The sequence below is a fragment of the Homarus americanus genome, unplaced genomic scaffold, assembly GCF_018991925.1.
Source record: "Homarus americanus isolate GMGI-L3 unplaced genomic scaffold, GMGI_Hamer_2.0 scaffold19318, whole genome shotgun sequence".
NCBI lineage: Eukaryota > Metazoa > Arthropoda > Malacostraca > Decapoda > Nephropidae > Homarus > Homarus americanus.
The window spans coordinates 2960030-2984044 of NW_024732238.1; the positions used below are offsets into that span (position 1 = coordinate 2960030).

The 24015-nt window shown below is 43.3% G+C and overlaps 1 protein-coding gene and 1 long non-coding RNA gene across 2 annotated transcripts in view; both read left to right on the top strand.

Annotated features, from left to right (window-relative positions):
- Positions 1–19279, top strand: part of LOC121868315 — a 35518-nt gene extending 16239 nt beyond the window's left edge. Inside the window, exons 2-4 of the long non-coding RNA XR_006089371.1 lie at positions 994–1004; positions 18272–18413; positions 19248–19279. This is a non-coding gene — a long non-coding RNA (uncharacterized LOC121868315). The remainder of the gene's footprint in view (positions 1–993; positions 1005–18271; positions 18414–19247) is intronic.
- Positions 19274–23720, top strand: LOC121868313 (zwei Ig domain protein zig-8-like). Its single transcript, XM_042368791.1, has 5 exons — positions 19274–19368; positions 19927–20088; positions 21626–21760; positions 22045–22258; positions 22660–23720. Exons 1-5 carry the CDS (start codon positions 19294–19296, stop codon positions 22794–22796), a joined length of 723 nt encoding a protein of 240 aa, XP_042224725.1. The 5' UTR covers positions 19274–19293; the 3' UTR covers positions 22797–23720.
- Positions 23721–24015: the final 295 nt, after the last annotated feature.

Sequence of the window (24015 nt, forward strand, 5' to 3'; positions counted from 1 at the left end):
AGTATATGTGAAACCCATAGTAGAGTGAATGTGGGTGAAAGGTAGTGGTGGTGGTGGTGGTAGGGAGGGTGATGATGGTAGTGGTGGTGGTGGTGGTGATGATGAGATGGTAGTGGTGGGTAGAGGTGGTGTGGTGGTGGTAGTGGTGGTAGATGAATTAAAGGTGTGGTAGATGATGATGGTGGTAGTGGTGATGGTGGTGTGGTGGTGGTAGGTGGTGATGATGATGATGTGGTAGCATGTAGTTGTAGTATGAGGTAATGTAGCAATGTAGGGTAGTAGGGTGTGGTAGTAGTGGTGGTGGTGAGTAGTGTATATAATACTAGTGTGTGTAGTGGTGGTACTAGTGGTGTGTGGTGGTGGTATTGGTAAATTGATGGTGGTAAATATACATCATCTTTAACTAGACCGCTACGATATAACCGGCTTTACTCTGCCCTAGATTCAGACTTTTGTACCCACCAATACAAAGTCTGAATACAGGTAATGCGTCACAATTAGAAAGTCTGAGTACAGTTGTTGCGTCACAGTTACAGTCTGAGTACAGTTATTAAAGTCTGAGACAGTTCTTGAGCAGTTAAAGTCTGAGTACAGTTGTTACGTCACTTAAAAGTCTGAGTACAGTTGTTGCGTCACAGTTACAGTACAGTCTTCATATATAATTCAGGATACAATTTATATTTTAGTCTATTGTTTATATATTGATACAGCAAATACATAATATAAAACGTTTATTTTGTACCCGAGTTCAATGACGTGAATGGAATTGTACCTAAACATGCTACCTGTATTTCTACCTGTATTTCTACCTGTATTTCTACCTGTATTAGTACCTGTATTTCTACCTGCATTAGTACGTATATTTCTACCTGCATCATTAACTATCCCGGCATCTATACCTCACACTAGCTCCTTTAGTCTCTCACAAAGTCTCTCAACTCAGCCTTACAGTCATCAGCATATATCTCATCATATTTCTCTCTTCTTCCTCAGGTGAACCAGAGGTGAGAGAAACAACACATGCACAGGAGTGTACTGAGCCTTGACACCTCTACACCGACTGGTATTCTCAAGGTTAGAAATATGGAACGACATGAAGATTAGCCCCCCTAGTTTATTTCATCTTCAGATTAACTCATCAATCTTCAACTCTAACAAACATACCTAACCATCCAACTAAATCTAACCTAATCTAGCCTATTGAAACCTAACCTAACCTAACCTAACCTAACCTAACCTAACCCATAACGCCGTAACTCATAAGCTCGTTTGTGGTTTGAGAGGGCTTAGCTCGTGAAATTTGTTGTGCCATTTTTTCCTAGTATGAAAATTGTGCCATTTTTTCCGAGTACATCGGGACTCATAGATGGACGGGATTCACGGACGGACGGATTCACGGAACGCATCACAAGATAAGCACACTTGGCCTCTTTGGACGCAATGAACAATAAAGCTCAATTTTCCACTAATGATAAAGAGTCTTTGAAGGTTTGAGCTCTTTAATTTATTCCTTTCAGAGAGTTTAAGTCCCGGAAGCTGTATCAACAAAACTCACTAATACACCAAGGGAAAAAATCTCAGGAGGATTGGTTAAGTTTGTTTACTGAGCAAACACTGAGTCAGGGGCAGCCTCTAGCTCTTATTTTGTACTGAACTGCTTCACACTCTAGTGGAGGGATGAGTGTGTGGTGGAGGTGAATGAGGTGTGTGGTGTGGTGGTAGGTGGGTGGGTAGTGAGGGGTTGGTGGTGGTGTGGGTAGGTGGGTGGTGGAGGTAGGTGGGTGGGTGGTTGGTGGTGGTGTGAAGGTAGGTGGGGTGTGGTGAGGTGGGTGGGTGGGTGGGTTTGGTGGGAGGGGTGGGTGTGGGTGGAGGTGGGTGGGGTGAGGTGGTGTGGAAGGTAGGGTGTGGGTGGAGGTGGGGTGGTGGTGTTGTGTGTTGGTGCTGGAAGGTGGATGTAGTGGTGGTAGGTAATGAGTGTGTTATCAAAATCGTCTAGAAAATTACATATGCAACCATAATAAATAAATAACCTTTACCATAGGAAACTTAAGGCATTTTCAACACACTACAGGCAATTGTTTAAGGTTTATCTTTGCATCGATATATTATAAAAGAAATTAACATCTAATCTTTAGTCAATGAGTCACCAAAACACTGCTATATCCTCGATAGTGACTCGGTAAACATGTTGGTAAAGGCCCTTTGATAAGATCTTTCTGTGTACGTGAGATACAGCTGGTCAGATTCCACCAGCGTAGGATTTTAAGAGGAGAAGAGAAAAGAAACGGGTATCAGCAGAATGAGAGACGCCCGAGTGCTAAGTGCTATAAATTCACACCAGCTACCGCATTCAGGTTTGAGATGAGTTCAAGGCATCTGGGTCTGAGGTAAACACACTTGAGGAGGATTCACAGGGATGGGAGATCAATGTGGAGAGAGAGAAAAAAAGAGAGAGAGAGAGAGAGAGACTCCGTCGACAACGTTAAGCCTCAAGAAAAGACAAAGTTTCCAAGAGGCTTAAACACCCCAGACTGGATCCCGGAACCTAACCTAACCTAATCTAGTCGTAACAGGAATTCCACCTAACATAATTTTAACTATACATTACCTAACCTAACTTAATCTAAACTAACCCACCCATAACCATACCCTTAACCTAACTAACCAACCCAACCTAACCAACCCAAACCCTAACTTAACCAACCCATACCCTAACTTAACCAACCCAAACCCTAACTTAACCAACCCCATACCCAAACTTAACCAACCCATACCCTAACTTAACCAACCCAAACCCCAACTTAACCCACCATACCTAACCTAACCAACCCAAACCCTAACTTAACCAACCCATACCCAAACCAACCAACCCATACCCTAACCTAACCAACCCATACCCCAACTTAACCAACCCAAACCCTAACTTAACCAACCCACACCCAACTTAACCAACCATACCCAAACTTAACCAACCCATACCCCAACTTAACTCCATACCCTAACTTAACCAACCCAAACCCAAACTTAACCAAACCAATCCTAACCAACCCAACCCTAACTAACCAACCCATACCCAAACTTAACCAACCCATACCCTAACTAACCTACCCATACCCCAACTTCAACAACCCAAACCCAAACTTAAACCAACCCTACCCTAACTTAACCAACCCAAACCCAAACTTAACCAACCCATAATTCAACTTAACCAACCCATACCCAAACTTAACCAACCCAAACCCTAACTTAACCAACCCCAAACCCTAATCTCTAACCAACCAAACCCTAACTTAACCAACCATACCCTAACTTAACCACATACCCAAACTTAACCACCCAAACCCAACTTAACCAACCCATACTAACCAACCCAACTAACTAACCTACCCATACCCAACTTAACCCCACCCATACCAAACTTAACCAACCCATACCCTAACTTAACCAACCCATACCCTAACTTAACCAACCCATACCCCAACTAACTCACCCTAACTACAAACTTAACCAACCCATACCCAAACTTAACCAACCCATACCCTAACCTAACCAACCCATACCCTAACTTAACCAACCCATACCCAAACTTAACCAACCCAAACCCAAACTTAACCAACCCATACCCAAACTTAACCAACCCATAACCTAATTTAACCAACCCATAACCTAACTTAACCAACCCATAACCCTAACTTAACCAACCCATACCCAAACTTAACCAACCCAAACCTAACTAACCAACCCATACCCAAACTTAACCAACCCAAACCCAAACTTAACCAACCCATACCCAAACTTAACCAACCCATACCCTAACTTAACCAACCCAAACCCCAACCTAACCAACCCATACCCAAACTTAACCAACCCAAACCCAAACTTAACAAACCCATACCCAAACTTAACCAACCCATACCCTAACTTAACCAACCCATACCCTAACTTAACCAACCCATACCCAAACTTAACCAACCCAAACCCTAACTTAACCAACCCATACCCAAACTTAACCAACCCAAACCTAACTTAACCAACCCATACCTAATCAACCCAACCCAAACAACCAACCCATACCAAACTTAACCAACCCATACCCAAACTTAACCAACCCATACCCAACTTAACCAACCCATACCCTAACTAACCAACCCATACCAACTAACCAAACCAAACCCAACAACAAACAAAACACCCATACCCAAACTTAACCAACCCATAACCTAAACTTAACCAACCCATACCCTAACTTAACCAACCCATACCCTAACTTAACCAACCCAAACCCCAACTTAACAACCCAACAACTCTAACCAACCCATACCCTAACTTAACCAACCCAAACCCTAACTTAACCAACCCATACCCTAACTTAACCAACCCATACCCAAACTTAACCAACCCAAACCCAACTTAACCAACCCAAACCCTAACTTAACCAACCCATACCCTAACTTAACCAACCCATACCCAAACTTAACCAACCCAAACCCAAACTTAACCAACCCAAACCCAACTTAACCACAACCAACTAACTACCCATACCCAAACCAACCAACCCATACCCAAACTTAACAAACCCATACCCCAACTTAACCAACCCATACCCTAACTTAACCAACCCAAACCAACTTAACCAACCAAACCCAAACTTAACCAACCCACCAACTAACTACCCATACCCCAAACTTAACCAACCCATACCCAAACTAACCAACCCATACCCAAACTTAACCAACCCATACCCTAACTTAACCAACCCAAACCCAAACTTAACCAACCCATACCCTAACTTAACCAACCCATACCCAAACTTAACCAACCCAAACCCAAACTTAACCAACCCATACCCTAACTTAACCAACCCATACCCTAACTTAACCAACCCATACCCAAACTTAACCAACCCAAACCCAAACTTAACCAACCCATACCCTAACTTAACCAACCCATACCCAAACTTAACCAACCCATACCCCACCCCAACCAACCCATACCCAAACTTAACCAACCCAAACCCAAACTTAACCAACCCATACCCTAACTTAACCAACCCAAACCCAAATTAACCAACCATACCCTAACTTAACCAACCCATACCTAAACTTAACCAACCCAAACCTAACTTAACCAACCCATACCCTAACTTAACCAACCCATACCCTAACTCTAACCAACCCATACCCAATCAACCCAAACCCTAATCTCTAACCAACCCAACCCAAACTTAACCAACCATACCCTAACTTAACCAACCCATACCCAAACTTAACCAACCCATACCCAAACTTAACCAACCCATACCCAAACTTAACCAACCCATACCAAACTTAACCAACCCATACCCAAACTAACCAACCATACCTTAACAACACAACAAACCAACCTAACTAACCAACCTAACCAACCCAAACCAACAAATAACCAACCCAAACCCAAACAACCAACCATCCCTAATAACCAACCTCCAAACTTAACCAACCCATACCCTAACTTAACCAACCCACCTAACTTAACCAACCATACCCTAACTTAACCAACCCATACCCAAACTTAACCAACCCAAACCCCAAATTCAACCAACCCATACCCTAACTTAACCAACCCAAACCCAAACTTAACCAACCCAAACCCAAACTTAACCAACCCATACCCTAACTTAACCAACCCATACCCTAACTTAACCAACCCATACCCAACTTAACCTACCCATACCCAAACCAACCAACCCATACCCTAACTTAACCTACCCATACCCTAACTTAACCAACCCATACCCAACTTAACCAACCCATACACCCTAACTTAACCAACCCATACCCTAACTTAACCAACCCATACCCAAACTTAACCAACCCATACCCTAACTTAACCAACCCATACCCTAACTTAACCAACCCATACCCAAACTTAACCAACCCATACCCTAACTTAACCAACCCATACCCTAACTTAACCAACCCATACCTAACTTAACCAACCCAAACCCAAACTTAACCAACCCATACCCTAACTTAACCAACCCAAACCCAAACTTAACCAACCAAACCCAAACCAACCAACCCAACCAATACCAACCCATACCCTAACTTAACCTACCCATACCCTAACTTAACCAACCCATACCCTAACTTAACCAACCCAAACCCTAACTTAACCAACCCATACCCTAACTTAACCAACCCATACCCTAACTTAACCAACCCATAACCTAACTTAACCCTCTCTCATAACATAACTTAATCGAAATAATATTCTACGTATGAATATTTTGGATTCATTCTCGGGTTTTGGGGTGAAAATATAAAGCTTCTGGGAAATATTTAGAGAGACATAGAGGAAGAAATGTATCAGAGCGGCGGGGGAAAGTTATGTCTTATGGCTCACATTCTTCCGTTGTCTTCTCTGGACTCGTGAAACTGTCCAATACACTGAGAAATAAAATAAATAATTCCTTACATGTGGTGTTAGTAATTGCTATAAGTGTCTAGTTATATGAAAAGGTTGTCCTCAACCAATAAGAGAGAAGTTGGTAAAATTTGACCAATGGGAGAACAGCGCGGGAACATACTGTATAATTTATTGCAAAAATAAGCCTTATGGACCAACTCGACGCCTGCATTACTACCTCTGATGGCAAATATTACAACTATTCTCTCATTCAGCCAATAAGAAAGAGTTTTACCGTAAGAGAAAGCTCATTGGTCGTGGAAGATGGTCATCAGCGGCCAGAGTCGATGAAGAAGTTAAGTAGGTGGTTGTGTTTTACGACCCCACCTACTGATCACCTGCCTGAGCTGTTTCCTGATTGGCTGAGGGTTTTGATTCTGTTTTCTCATTGGTTGATATAATGGACTGTTGTATTATGTGAGAGAGAGAGAGAGAGAGAGAGAGAGACAGATGGAGATAGATTATGTAATTAGAAAGAGACATTGAGAAATAGAGATAGATTAGAGGCCAGAAAGACAGATAAACGAAGATAGATTATGCAACTAGAAAGAGGTATAGAGATTGATTGCAATGTTAGATAGACACAAAGAGAGAGAGAGAGAGAGAGAGAGAGAGAGAGACAGAGATAGACACCTAAGACTGTCACTGGTGTCTCTTCTCTCTCCCGCGAGCTAATTTACGTGAGTCTTGTCGTGAAATCTTTAAGACGCTGTTAACCTCTCGGTGTTGCCCTCGTTAACTAGGTCACTGACTTGTTCATCTAGCGAAACCCATCTAGGTCAGTGTATGTCCTAGCGAAGTATGTATTAACCTAACCTAATGTGACCTAATATCAACCTATCGTGACCCAAGTAAACCCAACCTAACGTGACCAGTTAACCCAACCTAACGTGACCTAACTTAACCCAACCTAACGTGACCCAAGTTAACCCAACCTAACGTGACCCAAGTTAACCCAACCTAACGTGACCTAATACCTATCTAATGTGACCTAACTTAACCTAATCTAACATGGTCTAACTTAACCTAACTTAGCGTGACCCAACTCGACCAGAGGCTTCAGTAAACTTAGAGGAGCTTGAAAACTGTATACAGGACAGGCTTCAGTAAATTCAGCCGACGGAAAACTAATTTCATTGGTTTAATTTTCAGGGCGGAGTGAACCAGAGAGTTGTGGGTCAACTTTGTATTTATTGTAGAAGTTAACAATTGTATAGAGCCAGGCAGGTGTACCATCACAGGTGAGCTCAGGTGTGTTAATGAGATCTATGAGTAACATTATTTGGTGAGGAACCTTGGATTATTTTTAGATAACCACACACACACACACACACACACACATACACACACACACACACACACACACACACACACACACACACACACACACACACACACACACACACACACACACACACACACACACACACACACACACACACGCTTAGGATTGAACGATAAAACTAATATTTTTGTTTTTAACTTCACCCTCAAAGAGAGAGAGAATGGGGGGTGGTAGGGAAGAGGAGGGGAGGGGGTAGGGAAGAGGAGGGGGAGGAAGAGGAGAGAGGGGAGGGGGAGTATGAGAGAGAACACTGCATAACAAAAATATTTTAAATAGTTTCAAAAAATATCTCTCGTATTTTTATTCTCTTTTGTGATTACATTTTAAAATTCTTCGTCCTATGGTAATGACTTTTATATATATATTTTCGTTTGTATTTTATCAACTTTTTTATATACTTTGAAACTTTGAGGTAATTAATTATTCTGAGATGCTTAAGACTTATAGTTACTTAAGTACAATTTTTTATAATCTTATTAAGAAAAATTATGCTTCGTTAGTGATTAAAATTATAAGTTTGTTGTGTTAAGTTACTCATGTGAGGCAGTGAGTTAGTGAAGCAGTGAGTGAGTGAGGCAGTGAGTTAGTGAGGCAGTGAGGAGTGAGTTAGTGAGGCAGAGAGAGTAGTGAAGCAGTGAGGAGGAGGCAGTGAGTTAGTGAAGCAGGAGTTAGTGAAGCAGTGAGTGAGAGCAAGGAGTTAGTGAGGCAGTGAGTTAGGAGGCAGTGGAGTGAAGGAGGCAGGAGGAGGAGGCAGTGAGTTAGTGAGGCAGGAGGAGGAAGAGGAGGAGTGAGTGAGGCAGTGAGGAGTGAGGCAGGAGTGAGTGAGGCAGTGAGAGGAGGCAGGAGGAGGAGGCAGTGAGTTAGTGAAGCAGTGAGTTAAGACAGTGAGAGAGTGAGTGAGAGAGGAGTTAGTAGAGAGGGAGGAGTGAGAGGAGGAGTGAGTGAAATTGAGTGAGTGTGAGTGAGTGAGTGGCGTGAGTAACATTCTCCACCAATGAGTGTGTAAGTGTAAGACGTGAGTGTGTTTGTGAATAAGGTGTAAGTGTGTGAGTGAGAGAGTGCATTTGTGAGAGAAAGAATGTTTGAGTGTATGAACGACAACATTCTCCCATATTTATCACTTCATCTACAACTGTTACACAAAACGTTCAGTTAAAAATGAAACAATAAAGTTCAAAATGTAATAAAATAAACTCATAAACAAAGGTGATTTATCAGTACACACACACACACACACACACACACACACACACACACACACACACACACACACACACACACACACACACACACACAAATCAGAGCAGTGGAGTAAAATTATATTATTAAGTATAACTAAAAGATAATTAATAGGCCACTTAAATCATATATTGGTAACACTGTATAATAATAATAATATTGCCTGAATTTACTTATATTGGTAACACTGTTTAATGATAATGCGAACTGGAATTATGTTGTTGGTAATACTACGTAATGGTAACATAGCCTGAAAATAGTATACTGGCAACACTGTCTCGTGGTACTATGACATATAAAATAATAGTGTATTGGCAACACTGTTTATTGGTAACAAGGGCCGATAATTTAGTAATGAGAACATTGTCAGTTTTGTGTAATTAAAATAATTTAATGAAGCAGAAATGTATAATTATTAAACGTAATTGATATTGGTACAACATGCTGGGTGATGTAGAGGTATAATGAAAGAGAGAGAGAGAGAGAGAGAGAGAGAGAGAGAGAGAGAGAGAGAGAGAGAGAGAGAGAGAGAGAGAGAGAGAGAGAGTGTGTATGGGCTATTGATCTCTCTCTCTCTCTCACACACTTGTCACCATCGACCAACGCTTGTACGGTCATGTGTACGTGTTCCAGCTTGAGAGAGAGAGAGATTTTTTACGTCACCACCACCACCACCACTTTCACCACCACTTTCACCACCACTTTCACCACCACCGCCACCACCACCACCACTACCACTTTCACCCGTACAATATTATTCATTTCCCGTGTACAAGTAAATCTTCCCCCCACCCCCGTTCGATTAACTCACCATTCTTAATAAATCCTTCATTCCATTATAATCCTAACTAATCCATCCTGAGCTCCACCTAGCGCCCTGTAAATCCTACCCCCCACCCCTTCCTTCCCTATTCTCCATGTATCTCGCAGCTCTTAAGAAAAATCTCCGGATTAATAGTCAATTTCACCGTAAATCCTCAATTTCTGTGAAGTTTTGGGAGAAAATGACGATTTATTTTTGAGCAGGATTTATTTTTTATTGTATTAATTTTTTCTGTAATGGAGAGTTGTTGAGTATGATGTATGTATGTATGTATGTATGTATGTATGTATGTATGTATGTATGTATGTATGTATGTATGTATGTATGTGTGTATGTCTGTGTGTATGTATGTATGTATGTGTGTATGTCTGTGTGTATGTATGTATGTATGTATGTATGTATGTCTGTGTGTATGTCTGTGTGTATGTCTGTGTGTATGTCTGTGTGTATGTCTGTGTGTATGTCTCTTTGTCTCTCCCTGTCCCTTTCTCTTCCTCCTGTCTCTTCATCCTTAAATAGTCTCTAAATTTCTCGCTTTTCTCCTTAAAATCCCCACCAGGCACCATACTTCCCTAAAAATCCCTACCACCAGGCACCATACTTCCCTAAAATCCCCACCACCAGGCACCATACTTCCCTAAAATTCCCCACCACCAGGCACCATACTTCCCTAAAAATCCCCACCACCAGGCACCATACTTCCCTAAAAATCCCCACCACCAGGCACCATACTTCCCTAAAATCCCCACCACCAGGCACCATACTTCCCTAAAATCCCTACCACCAGGCACCATACTTCCTAAAAATCCCACCACCAGGCACCATACTTCCCTAAAATCCCCACCACCAGGCACCATACTTCCCTAAAATCCCTACCATATCCCAGCAGCCATTAACTTCTGACAGCAGGATAGAATGAATATGCTAACTACCTGAATATTGAGGTGAGGTGATACGCTGAGAGAGAGAGAGAGAGAGAGAGAGAGAGAGGGAGAGAGAGAGGGAGAGACCTTTACCACCATTTACCAACAGTTATTCTCTCCTCCTACATTACATTGTTCATTAAGTTTTGCTCCTGGTAATAGACGACCTGGCAACTCAGGCAACTCAAGCGAAATTCTAAAAGTTTCGTTCGTTTTTATGTTTTGTTTTTCCGTTTCTGTGACTATTAAAGAGTAGAGTCTCAGGACAATTTAGACGACATATTAACACTAAAGAACTAAAATAATTATTGTTTTTGGTGATTTAATTATATAATATTCTATTATATTTAAGGAAATTATTTAAACTACGAAACATTATGACAACAATGTGGTGATTCTGAAAACATTGTTCATTAAGTGTTTTTGTTCACTTCTTAACTGGAGACGTGAGAATGTATCTAACTGCCTCACTTAAGCCGCCAGACATATAAGTGACTCAACAACACCGTGGAAATTGCAGTGGCTCCGAGACTTTACCGTTCACCAGAGAACTGCCGGTCGACGAAACGATGAGATATCGAACCCGGGACCTCGCAATTGTCATAAAAATCGGTGGGTATTGTCAGCCATTGTCCACGAAGGGGGGGGAGGAGGAGGCCAGGTGGGAGAGAGGAATTTGTTACAGGAGGAGGGGTGACAAAGTGGGGGAGGAAGAAACAGGGGGAAGGAGGAAGCCACGGAGGAGGAAGGAGGGAGGAAAGTGGGCGGGGGGAAGAGAACCATCTGATACCTTTAATAATTCCCCCCTTCCTCCCTCCCCTCCCCCCACTCTCCCCACTCCCCACCCCCCACTCAGGTGTCCAGTCCCATTATGACTCATCTACATTAAAATCATTGTTATATGCTTCAGTTAGCTCTATGAATGCTGGTCTTCATAGAGTCAGTGAATAATGAGTAGTTGAATGACTAGTTTACTGAGAGAGTTTTTTGACCCGGTACAGATACAAGTGTACTGTACATCCAGGTGTATTGTACTACATAGAGATTACAGTACACACACACACACACACACACACACACACACACACACACACACACACACACACACACACACACACACACACACACACACACACACACACACACAGGTACATTACATAATCAATATACATTTATGAGGTTAATTAACAATCATACCTTTATTATTTAACAAAGAAGATGTCCAACAGATGCTTTAAAATATATAGATAATTATTTAAATTACCTTAACGAGGTTTTCTCTCTCGGCTGTACCGCATTCAATTGACAATAGCTGGGAATTTTACTGAGCCAACCGAGATTTCTTCTTTTTAGTCTTTTTACAGAGAATGGTTCATTAAGAGTTCTCTCTAATTGTCTCTCTCTCTGTCTCTCTCTCTCTCTTTCTTAACTCGTAAAGAGTGTGGGAGAGAGAGTCCAATATCTATCTGTTTAAACTTTCCGTTCACATTAAGAGTTCTCTCTAATTGTCTCTCTCTCTGTCTCTCTCTCTCTCTTTCTTAACTCGTAAAGAGTGTGGGAGAGAGAGTCCAATATCTATCTGTTTAAACTTTCCGTTCACGTTATAGTGTATGAGAGAGAGAGAGAGAGAGAGAGACACTCCCCATTATCAACACAATGCACACGCGCGCACACCCTTACCAACACACACACACACACACACACACACACACACACACACACACACAGACACACACACACACCAACCCTCTATTGGTCTCTGTCAGGTACTTAACCACACGTGTGTATTTTCCCTTCTTTAAACCCCGGGATGAGGGGAGAGGGGCGGTGCCAGAGGGGAAGATAGAGAGGGGAGGTAGAAGTGGGATGATGGATGGAGGAGGAACGAGAGGGGAAGAAAAGGAGAAGTAGAAGTGAGAAGAAGAAGAAGAAGAGGGGAAGAACAATAAGAGGGAGGAAGAAGAGGAAGGGCGAAAGAAGAGGAACGGAGGAAGAGACAATGGGAAGGTTAACGGCAAGGAAGATGTGTTACAGGGTGAGGGTTAAGAGGTACTGTATAGTTATCGTAGGAGCCTCTAGGAGTGTGTTTAAGAGGAATAGTTATCGTAGGAGCCTCTAGGAGTGTGTTTAAGAGGAGTAGTTATCGTAGGAGCCTTTAAGAGTGTGTTTAAGAGGAGAAGGAGTCCATGAGAGTGTGTTTAAGAGGAGTAGGAGTCCATGAGAGTGTGTTTAAGAGGAATAGTTATCGTAGGAGCCTCTAGGAGTGTGTTTAAGAGAAATAGTTATCGTAGGAGCCTCTAAGAGTGTGTTTAAGAGGAATAACTATCGTAGGAGCCTCTGAAAGTGTGTTTAAGAGGAGAAGGAGTTCATGAGAGTGTGTTTAAGAGGAGTAGGAGTCCATGAGAGTGTGTTTAAGAGGAATAGTTATCGTAGGAGCTGCTGAGAGTGTGTTTATAAGGGCTGGGGTGGACGTGGGGACAACGCCTCTCCACGGAAAACTGGATCACATCTGACAATTTTCACCCAAATTGATTTATTGAGTTTGGGTTGACACAGTACGCCCCGATGTGCACCTTAAATGAAAATAAGGGTTTAGCTCCCCTCTCCCCTCTCCCCTCTCCCCTCTCCCCTCCCCTACCTTGAGTACGATGGCTTAATCCCTTAGAGTACGATGATTTAGCCTGTGAGTACGATATTTTAAACTGTTTGAGTACGGTGATTTAGCCTTTTAGAGTATGATGATTTAGCCTGTTGAGTACGTTGGTTTAAACTGCTTGAATATGATGGGTTTACATCCTTGAGTCCAATGATTGAATCTCCTTGAGTACGATGGCTAACTCATTCGTACTCAAATGGTTAATCCAACGTACTGAAGAGATTAAATCGACACACTCAAAGGATTTAAAATAATCTACTCAAAAAGATAAGTCATCGTACTCAAAAAGTTACGTCACCGTACTCAAAAAATTACGTCACCGTACTCAGATTGTCATTGTACTCAAAACGAGCACTTTACAGGCGGGCAGCTCGGCGGTGGGTGTATGGACGCCAAAGGAAGAGGAAATTAACATAACAAAGAGAATGACACAAGTCCTTAGAGCCGTCATGATTAACGTACAATAGTCAACAACAATACCTCCATCGGCTGAGTTAAGAACATCCCTCATACATAAAAAAGACGTTACTTCCAGCAGTCAGGTCAACAAAGGCAGTCAAGTCAATATTTTAGAGAGAGTTTTATTGTTTTATCCTCGATCTAAATAAAATAATATTCTTATATTAACTTGAGAATTAGTTAGAATTAGACAGTTATGTGAGAATTAGTTAGATATTTTTTACGGTATTATTCTCTTGGTGTTAAATTATTCTTATATTAATTCTTTCGAGGTTTATTATTATTATTATTATTATTATTATTATTATTATTATTATTATTATTATTATTATTATTATTATTATTATTATTATTATTATTATTATTATTATTATTATTATTATTATTATTATTATTTCTGTCCTTATAACGGGAGGTCACTAATTTAGACAGTTACAAATGACAGGAACAGTCATCAGTGTCCTGGGATAATCAGGACAACAAGTTACTAGTGACAGGTGATTGACAGGAGCGCCCGTCACCTGTCACTGCCACTCACCCCGTCACCAATATTACCCCCAACACAGCGAGCAATTCACCCCAACCATAATTGAGGGTAATTAGCAAGGTATCTCACGTGTCCTAACTCTATGATGTCCTAATTGTGGTGATGTAATGTAGGGATTAACCTGGGTAGTGTTAGTTAGGATTACTTAAGCTAGGTCATGTTAGAGTTAGGATTAGTTAACCTACACGGAACCTAACCTCTCTCAGGGGGTTAGATCACCGCTTAACACACACACACACACACACACACACACACACACACACACACACACTAGGGGGCTTAAAGATTTTGTGAATATGACATAATATTTTTTTGCAAATCCAATACCATAAGCTTCTAACACACAAGTGGAAATCAACACAGAGTCATTGTACAGGCTCATCTATTTGCTTATGAATGTCGTCTCTTTTAGTGATAGTTGTCGTTTTGTTTATGATTGTCGTCTCTTTTAGTGATAGTTGTCGTTTTGTTATGATTGTCGTCTCTTTTAGTGATAGTTGTCGTTTTGTTATGAATGTCGTCTCTTTTAGTGATAGTTGTCGTTTTGTTTATGATTGTCGTCTCTTTTAGTGATAGTTGTCGTTTTGTTTATGATTGTCGTCTCTTTTAGTGATAGTTGTCGTTTTGTTTATGATTGTCGTCTCTTTTAGTGATAGTTGTCGTTTTGTTATGATTGTCGTCTGTTTTAGTGATAGTTGTCGTTTTGTTTATGATTGTCGTCTGTTTTAGTGATAGTTGTCGTTTTGTTTATGATTGTCGTCTCTTTTAGCGATAGTTGTCGTTTTGTTATGATTGTCGTCTCTTTTAGTGATAGTTGTCGTTGAATGTTTCTTGTGACGTAGGAGTTACTATGTTGTCAGTGTTGATATCATTCCAGTATCAATAAATGAATATGCTCTTTAAGTGAATATTTAGTATTCATGTAACTAAGCTTTAAATAAATTAAGTTAGGTTAGGTTAAGTTTGGTTAGGATAGGATAGGATAGGATAGGATAGGTTAGGGGAGATTTGGTTGGGTTATGTTTGGTTATAAGACCCCCAGGAGGAAGAAGAATGAAGCAGGAAATAGGAAGACGCAGGAAGGAAACAAGGAGAAGGAGGTACGGAGGAAGACTATTTATCACCACGGCGTGACTGATGTAGAGTCGATAATGTCGGCTGTCCTGAAGGAAAGCCACTACCACCACTACCACCACTACCACCACTACCACCAGTAACAACACCATTTCCACCACCAACACCACTACCACCACCATTCCCACTGTCACTACTACCACCATAAACCACTACACACCATTTCCAATAGTACCACCACTACCATCATTGTCACCAGTACTACCACCACTCTCACTGTCACTACTACCACCACCACTACCACCACCACTACTACCACCAACTTTCACTCTTACCACTTTCTTTCATTTCCTCACCTCCTCTCTCCACCCCCTCTCCAATTCTGGGTTCTGTTCCCCCTTTCTCCACCCCCTTCCACCCCGTCTCCACCCCCTCTCCACCCCCCTCCACCCCTCTCCTCTTTTCCTGATCCACCATAATGTCACCACACACTCCACACCGGCCTCCACATCTTCACTACAGGGGCAGGAACTGTGATATATGAGGGCTATAGTTCAGGCTCCGACCCTCCCTACCTATGTAAATGGGCACACTGGGGCTAAGGCCATTAGGACCGGCCCCAGTACAGTACAGTGTGTCTTGATGACTGAGCACCAATCGTAAATGGCCTGGTTAGGTTTATTTACGGCCAATTAGGACTGAGGTTTATTTGAGATCATGTCCTATTAAGACTGACTGGTCAACACAACCACCAGGGACTATTAGGGCTGGAAGCTAAGAGTATTAGGAGTTGGACTTATTAGGTCTAAGATTTTTTAACCTTCACCAAGACACTGCCTGACGCAACACCCTTCCTGTGAGGTTTGGTTAGGTTAGGTTTGGTTAGGTTAGGTTTGGTTAGGTTAGGTTTGGTTAGGTTAGGTGAGGTATAAATGAGCTCTATGTGTGTTAGCAGTTTAAGGTTTGCCACGAGAGGAATAAATGTAAACTTGTATAATAAATTGTTCAGAGAAATATTTATTCAGTTCTGGTACAGTGATTGTTCCATTTCCTCTCTCTCTCTCACACACACACACACACACACACACACATGGTCTACTGTTCTCTGTATATTAGGGACTATTCCATTAACATTTAATTACAAGGATGAAATTTAAATCAATAGAGAATTCGTTGTTGTAAGCGAAAGGGGAGAGAGAGAGAGAGACAGAGAGAGAGAGAGAGTTTTATTATCATTTCATCAACAACAAAGGTCAGAGAGAATGAGTTCATTTCCTAATTCTGTGCGTGTTCCCCCATCTGATAAAGCGTCCGATACACTGACACACACTGGGTGGACTTTACCAGCTTACAGAACAGGATATCGTACTGATCTCTGAATACCTTTTACCCAACTATAATGACAATACAGAGATAATCCTCAACTATATTGTGATTCTCTTTATTATTTTATGACGGTTGTTTCAGTTTGTAATGCCGTCAAATTGTGAACAGATGCATTAGACATTAGTTCTGGGCTGATCGTATGTCTGGCAGCGTGTACAGTGCCCTCTGTTGAGTACATCAGGCGGTAACTAACTATAAAGCCACACTAATTGATAATCTTCTGTGGTATTATTATTATTATTATTATTATTATTATTATTAGTAGTAGTAGTAGCAGTAGTAAGGCGGATACCAACTAATTAAACAAGATTCGACGGTTCATTACGACAGAGCTGCACACCCAAAGTGATAAACTACGACAACTGTTGCAACAAGTGCCAGAGAACGTGAAAAGAAAAGTAGCTATAGCACAGGAGGTGGGCGCCTCAAACTGGTTAACAACGTTACCGATAAGGTCAAAAGGCTTCATCCTTAATAAACAAGAATTCACAGATGCCATTGCTCTAAGGTACGGTAGGCCAGTAGAAGGTTTGCCCTCCTAATGCGTGTGTGGCTCTTCCTATGACGTTGATCACGCCATGGTGTGCAACAAGGGGGGCTTCATATGCATGAGGCATGACGAAGTAAGGGACCTAACAGCAAATCTACTGAGGGAAATCTGCCACGACGTCATGGTGGAACCGCCCCTCCTTCCATTGGACGGTGAGAACCTCCGTCACAGGACTTCAAACACATCCAACGAAGCCCGTGTGGACGTCAGTGGTCGAGGATTCTGGACTCAGGGACAGCGAGCCTTTTTTGACATAAGGATTTTTGATCCCATGCCCGCATGTCACCGCAACCTAGCTCTCGATGCTGTACACAGGAGGAACGAAAACGACAAGATTAGGGCATATGAGGAAAGCATTCAGAACGTTGATCAAGGCAGCTTCACTCCTCTGGTGTTCACAACCTCTGGTGGGATGGGACCGCGTGCAAGATGCTTCTACGCCAGACTCGCGGAGGTGTTATCTGAACGGAAGTTGCATCCTATAAGTTATGTTACAGCCTGGTTGAGATGTCGAATTGTCCTTCTCTCTACTTAGGTCTGCATTGCTTTGCATCAGGGGAACGAGAGCATCTGCCCCAAAGCCGACAACAGTCGCAGATATCGACTTTGAGGCAACAGTCACTGAATGCCGCATAGATCTGCGGCTCAACTAACTCAACACAGCTAGGGTAGCTACTTATGTATTAGGATATTTAATTTTAAGGTAATAAAAGGGCGGTGAAGGTGTGGCTAGTATTAGTAGTAAAATCATTATGCTGTACATTATAACTAACCCCCTCTATATACTTAACAATTTAACATGAACAATTTTCGTTCCCACAGATGTTGGGGGAGAAGGCCAGAAGCGTGTCGGTGGAGCGGGTCTGGTGGTGGGTGTACGGGCGTCCCCTGGGTAGATGGGCGTACTTGATGCTGTTGTTGATGCTGCACTCCCACCCACCACACACAGCTGCACAGTACACGGGTGAGTTTATCTGGTCTAGTGATGCTGTTGGCAAGTCCGAACGAGTGGTAGGTGGGTGGGTGGATGGGTGGGGTGGTGGTGGGTGGGTGGGTGGGATGGGTGGTGGGTGGGTGGGTGGTGGGTGGGTGGGTGGGTGGTGGGTGGGTGGGTGGGTAGATGGGTTAGTTGGGTCATTTGGGTCACCTAATGGGTTCGTCTACCTCTCTCACACGATAGGTTGGAAGGGCTGATTGAGATGGTTAAGTTATGGGGCTTTCACTGTGTGTGTGTGTGTGTGTGTGTGTGTGTGGAGGTAGAGAGAGAGAGGGAGGGAGGGTAGACACACACACACACACACCTTCTGTTAACGTCTCTTATACACACATAGACACACTAATAACATCTGTACACACACACACACACACACACACACACACACACACACACACACACACCTGAAGTGAACTAACAAACATACAAGTGTCTCATATATGCAATACAACATTTCAACACTTATTAAAACATTGCTCAACCCCTGAAGAGTTTTTAATGGTTAATACTCCTAAATATTACTCTCTTATCCATAATATTACTCAAGATATCACTCACTTAAGATATCCCAGGATGTGGTATTTAATATAGTTTTTAGTCAATATTTTTAATCTAACCTAATCTTAAGTAACCTAATTAACCTTAACCTAACCTTAAACGTCCTTACAACCTCAAACCGTACCACAACTTCCCCCTCACCCACCCCCCCCACTCTCATCCATCCCTCCACTCTTATCCACCCCTTACACCCACCCCCCATACCCTTATCCACACCCCCAATACAGACACTATGAATGATAGTAGACTCCCCCGCGCCCACAGAACGTGGGTGGGCGTGGAGAACAATACCATGGTGAACGTGAAGGCACAGCTGGGCTACAAGGCGTTCCTCCCCTGCTCAGTGCGTATGATCGGTGACAAGCAGGTGAGTTGCCCATACAGGTGTGTTGTTAATGAGCAGGTGAGGCGTTATTACAGGTGTATCTCTCTGTCTGTCTGTCTGTCACTCTCTCTGTCTCTCTCTGTCTGTCTGCCTGTCTGTCTCTCTCTCTGTCTCTCTCTGTCTGTCTGTCTGTCTGTCTGTCTGTCTGTCTCTAACACGTCATTCCTCAACCATATCACACTCTAACACGTCATTCCTCAACCATAACACACTCTAACACGTCATTCCTCAACCATAACACACTCTAACGCCTCATTCCTCAACCATAACACACTCTAACACCCCATTCCACAACCATAACACGCTCTAACGCCTCATTCCTCAACCATAACACACTCTAACACGTCATTCCTCAAACATAACACACTCTAACGCCTCATTCCTCAACCATAACACACTCTAGCACCTCATTCCTCAACCATAACACACTCTAACACGTCATTCCTCAACCATAACACACTCTAGCACCTCATTCCTCAACCATAACACCCCCTTCCCTCCCAAAGAACACATCCCTAAGCTCTTCTCTCTCTGCGACAGATCTCGTGGATTCGTCGTCGTGACTGGCATGTTTTGACGTCCGGAGTCTTCACCTACACGACGGATGAGAGGTTCTCCATTACCCACCGCGACGGAGCTGATGACTGGACTCTCTCTATTAAGTTCTTACAGGCCAGAGACAATGGGACTTATGAGTGTCAGGTAAAGTGCAATCAAGTGTTAGTGACAGGTAACTTCAAGTGTTTGTGTGTGTCATCTAAGTGTTATTGAGTGTGTGTGTGTGTGTGTGTGTGTGTGTGTGTGTGTGTGTGTGTGTGTGTGTTAGGTAAATGTTTTCAAGTGTTTGTAAGTGTCAGGTAAGTGCTATTGTTTATGTGTCATGTACATTGGTTTCACTTAAATGACACTGACACACACACACACACACACACACACACACACACACACACACACACACACACACACATCGAACAATTTCCACCTTCAAGTTACGAGGCAGAAAAGAGCTATAATCGCTACTGGGACCATTGTAAGAGATAAGGGAATGAGCATTATAGGTGTTAGGTTATAGGGGAGGAGTAGAAGTTATAGAGGTGTTATAATACCATCAGGGATACAGGGAGGGAAGCTGCTATCATCCATAACCATTTGATAATAGGCATCGATAATTGGCATCCCTTGTTGAGAAATGTTTATCTTTTGCAATGGGGTCGTGGTACATACATACATACATACATACATACATACATACATACATACATACATACATACATACATGCATACATATATACATACACTGATAGATTAATAGGTATATTGAAGATAGATAGATAGTAAAATAGTCATGCAAAATATAAATTGATTAAGTGCTTCCATTTTAGCACTAACATAATGCTGCAACACAATACGCATTTCACCACCCTGTACACACTCACACACACACACACACACACACACACACACACACACACACACACACACTCTCTTTACACGTCAGAAATGAGATTATTTTTAAAGGGTCTTATGATGGAGTTTCCTCTTAAGTGAAAGTGTAAAGATGTTTGTAAATAGTTGACTTTAAATAAGAAAAATATGGCACAGAAATATTATAAAAGTTATACTGTGATTCTGCCTAAGTTGTGAATCATATTGGAGATGATTTTGAGATGTGTGTGTGTGTGTGTGTGTGTGTGTGTGTGTGTGTGTGTGTGTGTGTGTGTGTGTGTGTGTGTGTGTGTGTGTGTGCTTTTCCTTCTACCCGTCTCTGTCTCTCATCTCTCTCCCTCACTCTCCACCACCCCCAACACTCACCTCACCTCTCCACCACCTCCAACACTCACCCTCACCTCTGCACCATTTCCTCCAACACTCACCCTCACCCTCCACCACCTCCTCCAACACTCACTCACCTCTCCACCACCTCCCAACACTCACCCTCACCTCTTCCTCCAACACTCACCTCACCTCCACCACCTCCCCCAACACTCACCCTCACCTCTCCACCACCTCCCTCCAACACTCACCCTCACCTCTCCACCACCCCTCCAACACTCACCCTCACCTCTGCACCCACCTCCCAACACTCACCTCACCTCCACCACCTTCCCAACACTCCACCTCACACCACCTCCTCCAACACTCACCCTCACCTCTCCACCACCTCCCCCAACACTCACCCTCACCTCTCCACCACCTCCTCCAACACTCACCCTCACCTCTCCACCACCTCCTCCTACAGATCTCTACAGGGACAGGAATCGTGAGTCAGTTCGTCAATCTGAACGTGATTGTACCCGAGGCGTTTATTCTTGGTAACAGCGAGTACCATGTAGAGACTGGTTCACCTATCAATCTATTCTGCATCATAGAACAGGTAAGTGACTGTTACAATTAGACTGGATCATCTATCAGTCAATTTTGTATTTTAGTTGAGTGACTGTGATAAATAGACTGTCACTGTATCATATTGTAACTCATATTATATTCAATACCACATTATTATTGCAATATCTTTCCCTGTCCCCCCCTCTCTCTCTCTCTCTTCGTCCCTTCGTCTTTCCTCCTCTTTCCCTCCGTCTGTCTCTCCGTCTCACTCTCTCCCTCTCCCTTTCTTTCCCTGTGTCTCCTTCTCCGTCCCTCTCTGTCTCTCCCTTTCAGACACATATCCCGCCCCATGTGGTATACTGGAAGCACAATGGGCGGTTGCTGAATTACGACAGCGAGCGGGGCGGCGTCTCTGTCACCACTGAACACGGCACCAAGACCTCTTCCCGCCTCGTGATAACTAATGCCATCACCAAGGACTCGGGCAATTACACGTGTGTCGCTCCCAACACCCAGCCAGCTTTCGTCCACGTCTTCGTCAGCCAGGGTGAGTGTTTTATGGGGTTGAGTGCGTGTTGTGGGTGTGTGTGTGTGTGTATGTGTGTGTGTGTGACTGTTTTATGAGGGTGAGTGTGTTATGGGTGTAAGTGCGTGTTGTGGGTGTGTGTGTGTGTGTGTGTGTGTGTGTGTGACTGTTTTATGGGGTGGTGTAAGTGTGGGTGTGTGTGTGTGTGTGTGTGTGTGACTATTTTATGGGGGTGTTGTGTGTTTGTGAGTGTGTAAAGGTGGCGTCAGTGTCTTGTGAGTGAGGGTATAAAATGGCAGTAGTAGTAGTAGTAGTAGTAGTAGTAGTAGTAATAGTAGTAGTAGTAGTAGTAGTAGTAGTAGTTATCATGTATCAACAACAATGTCGTGTTCTGAGTCACTAAGCGTCATTCTCTCACACAGGCGACAAGACAGCAGCGATCCAGCGAAGAACATCAGGGTGTGTGGGCGCGCTGTGGGTGTATGGGTGGTCGTGGGTGGGCTTCTTCACCCTTCTCTCATTGCAGTGGAGGTCATCCTCAGCCCACCTACTCTTATAGTGCGACTAACACCCACTACTTCTCCCTTTAGTGACCCTTCAAGTTACAACTCGACTGGTGATCCTCCGCCTCGACTCTCACATCCAGAGCTCCAGTTCCACAGAGGCTCCTACAATGGGTGTTCCTCCTACTGTAGATCTGAGGATTTAGACGATGAATTAACTTAAGATAAACTACTAAACTTACGTCGAGAAATACACCTGAGACTCTACCTTAATTAAATATCTTCACTTGATACCAGTTAAGAGATTATAATGAAGGCTGAGAATGTGTAGTGTTATGTCGACGTTTTAGTTTAATTTTGGTATTATTTTTGGACGTAAATTGTTGTCGTTTGTCATAAGTTATTCAGTTTAGGTATATTCTCAGAGCTTCACTTACGAGGTGTTGTTACGGTAGGAGCCTGAGGGTGTGTCTGGTGCCGTCATCACTACAGGAGTCATGGCGGGAGTGTCAGCGTCCTGATGTTGTGAGGGTCTACCTGCCCTGCCCTGCTCACTGGTGACCCTCTATACACGTGACACAGCTCTATAGGCCTCACGTGCCCTGCCCTGCTCACTGGTAACCCTCTACAGCCTCACACAGCTCTACAGCATCACACAACTCTACGGCATCACTCAGCTCTACAACCCAACACATCTCTGCAGCCTCACGCACCACCAACACCACCTCTCGACACATCGTCCATGAAGCGAGGTTTTAGTGGCCGAAGCTCTGGAAAATTGTTTATCAGGTTTTGGGGTGAGAGGCAGTATGCCACGGGGGTGAACGATGGCCACGGGGGTGAACGATGGCCACGAGGGTAAACGATGGCCAAGAGGGTGAACGATGGCCACGGGGATGAACGATGGCCACGGGGGTGGACAATGGACAAGTTTGTGAACGATGACCACGGTTGTAGGATGGTACGGATGTGAACGATGGTACGGGGTGAACGATGTACGGGGTGAACGATGGCCACAGGAGTGAGCGATGGCCACGTGGGCAAACGATGGCCACGAGGGTAAACGATGGCAACGGGGTGAACGATGGCCACGGGGTAGACAATGGACACGCTTGTGAACGATGACCACGGTTGTGAGTGATGGCCACGGATGTGAACGATGGCCACGGATGTGAACGATGGTCACGTGGTTGAACGATGGCCACGGATGTGAACGATGGCCACGAGGGTGAACAATGGCCACTAGGGTGAACGATGGCCACGGGAGTGAACGAT

Coding starts and splice junctions, on each gene's coding strand:
- LOC121868313 (XM_042368791.1), top strand. CDS start 19,294: ATGGTGAACGTGAAGGCACAGCTGGGCTACAAGGCGTTCCTCCCCTGC. Junction 20,089..21,625: donor ATGGGACTTATGAGTGTCAG/GTAAAGTGCAAT, acceptor CTCCTCCTACAG/ATCTCTACAGGGACAGGAAT. Junction 22,259..22,659: donor CCACGTCTTCGTCAGCCAGG/GTGAGTGTTTTA, acceptor TCTCTCACACAG/GCGACAAGACAGCAGCGATC.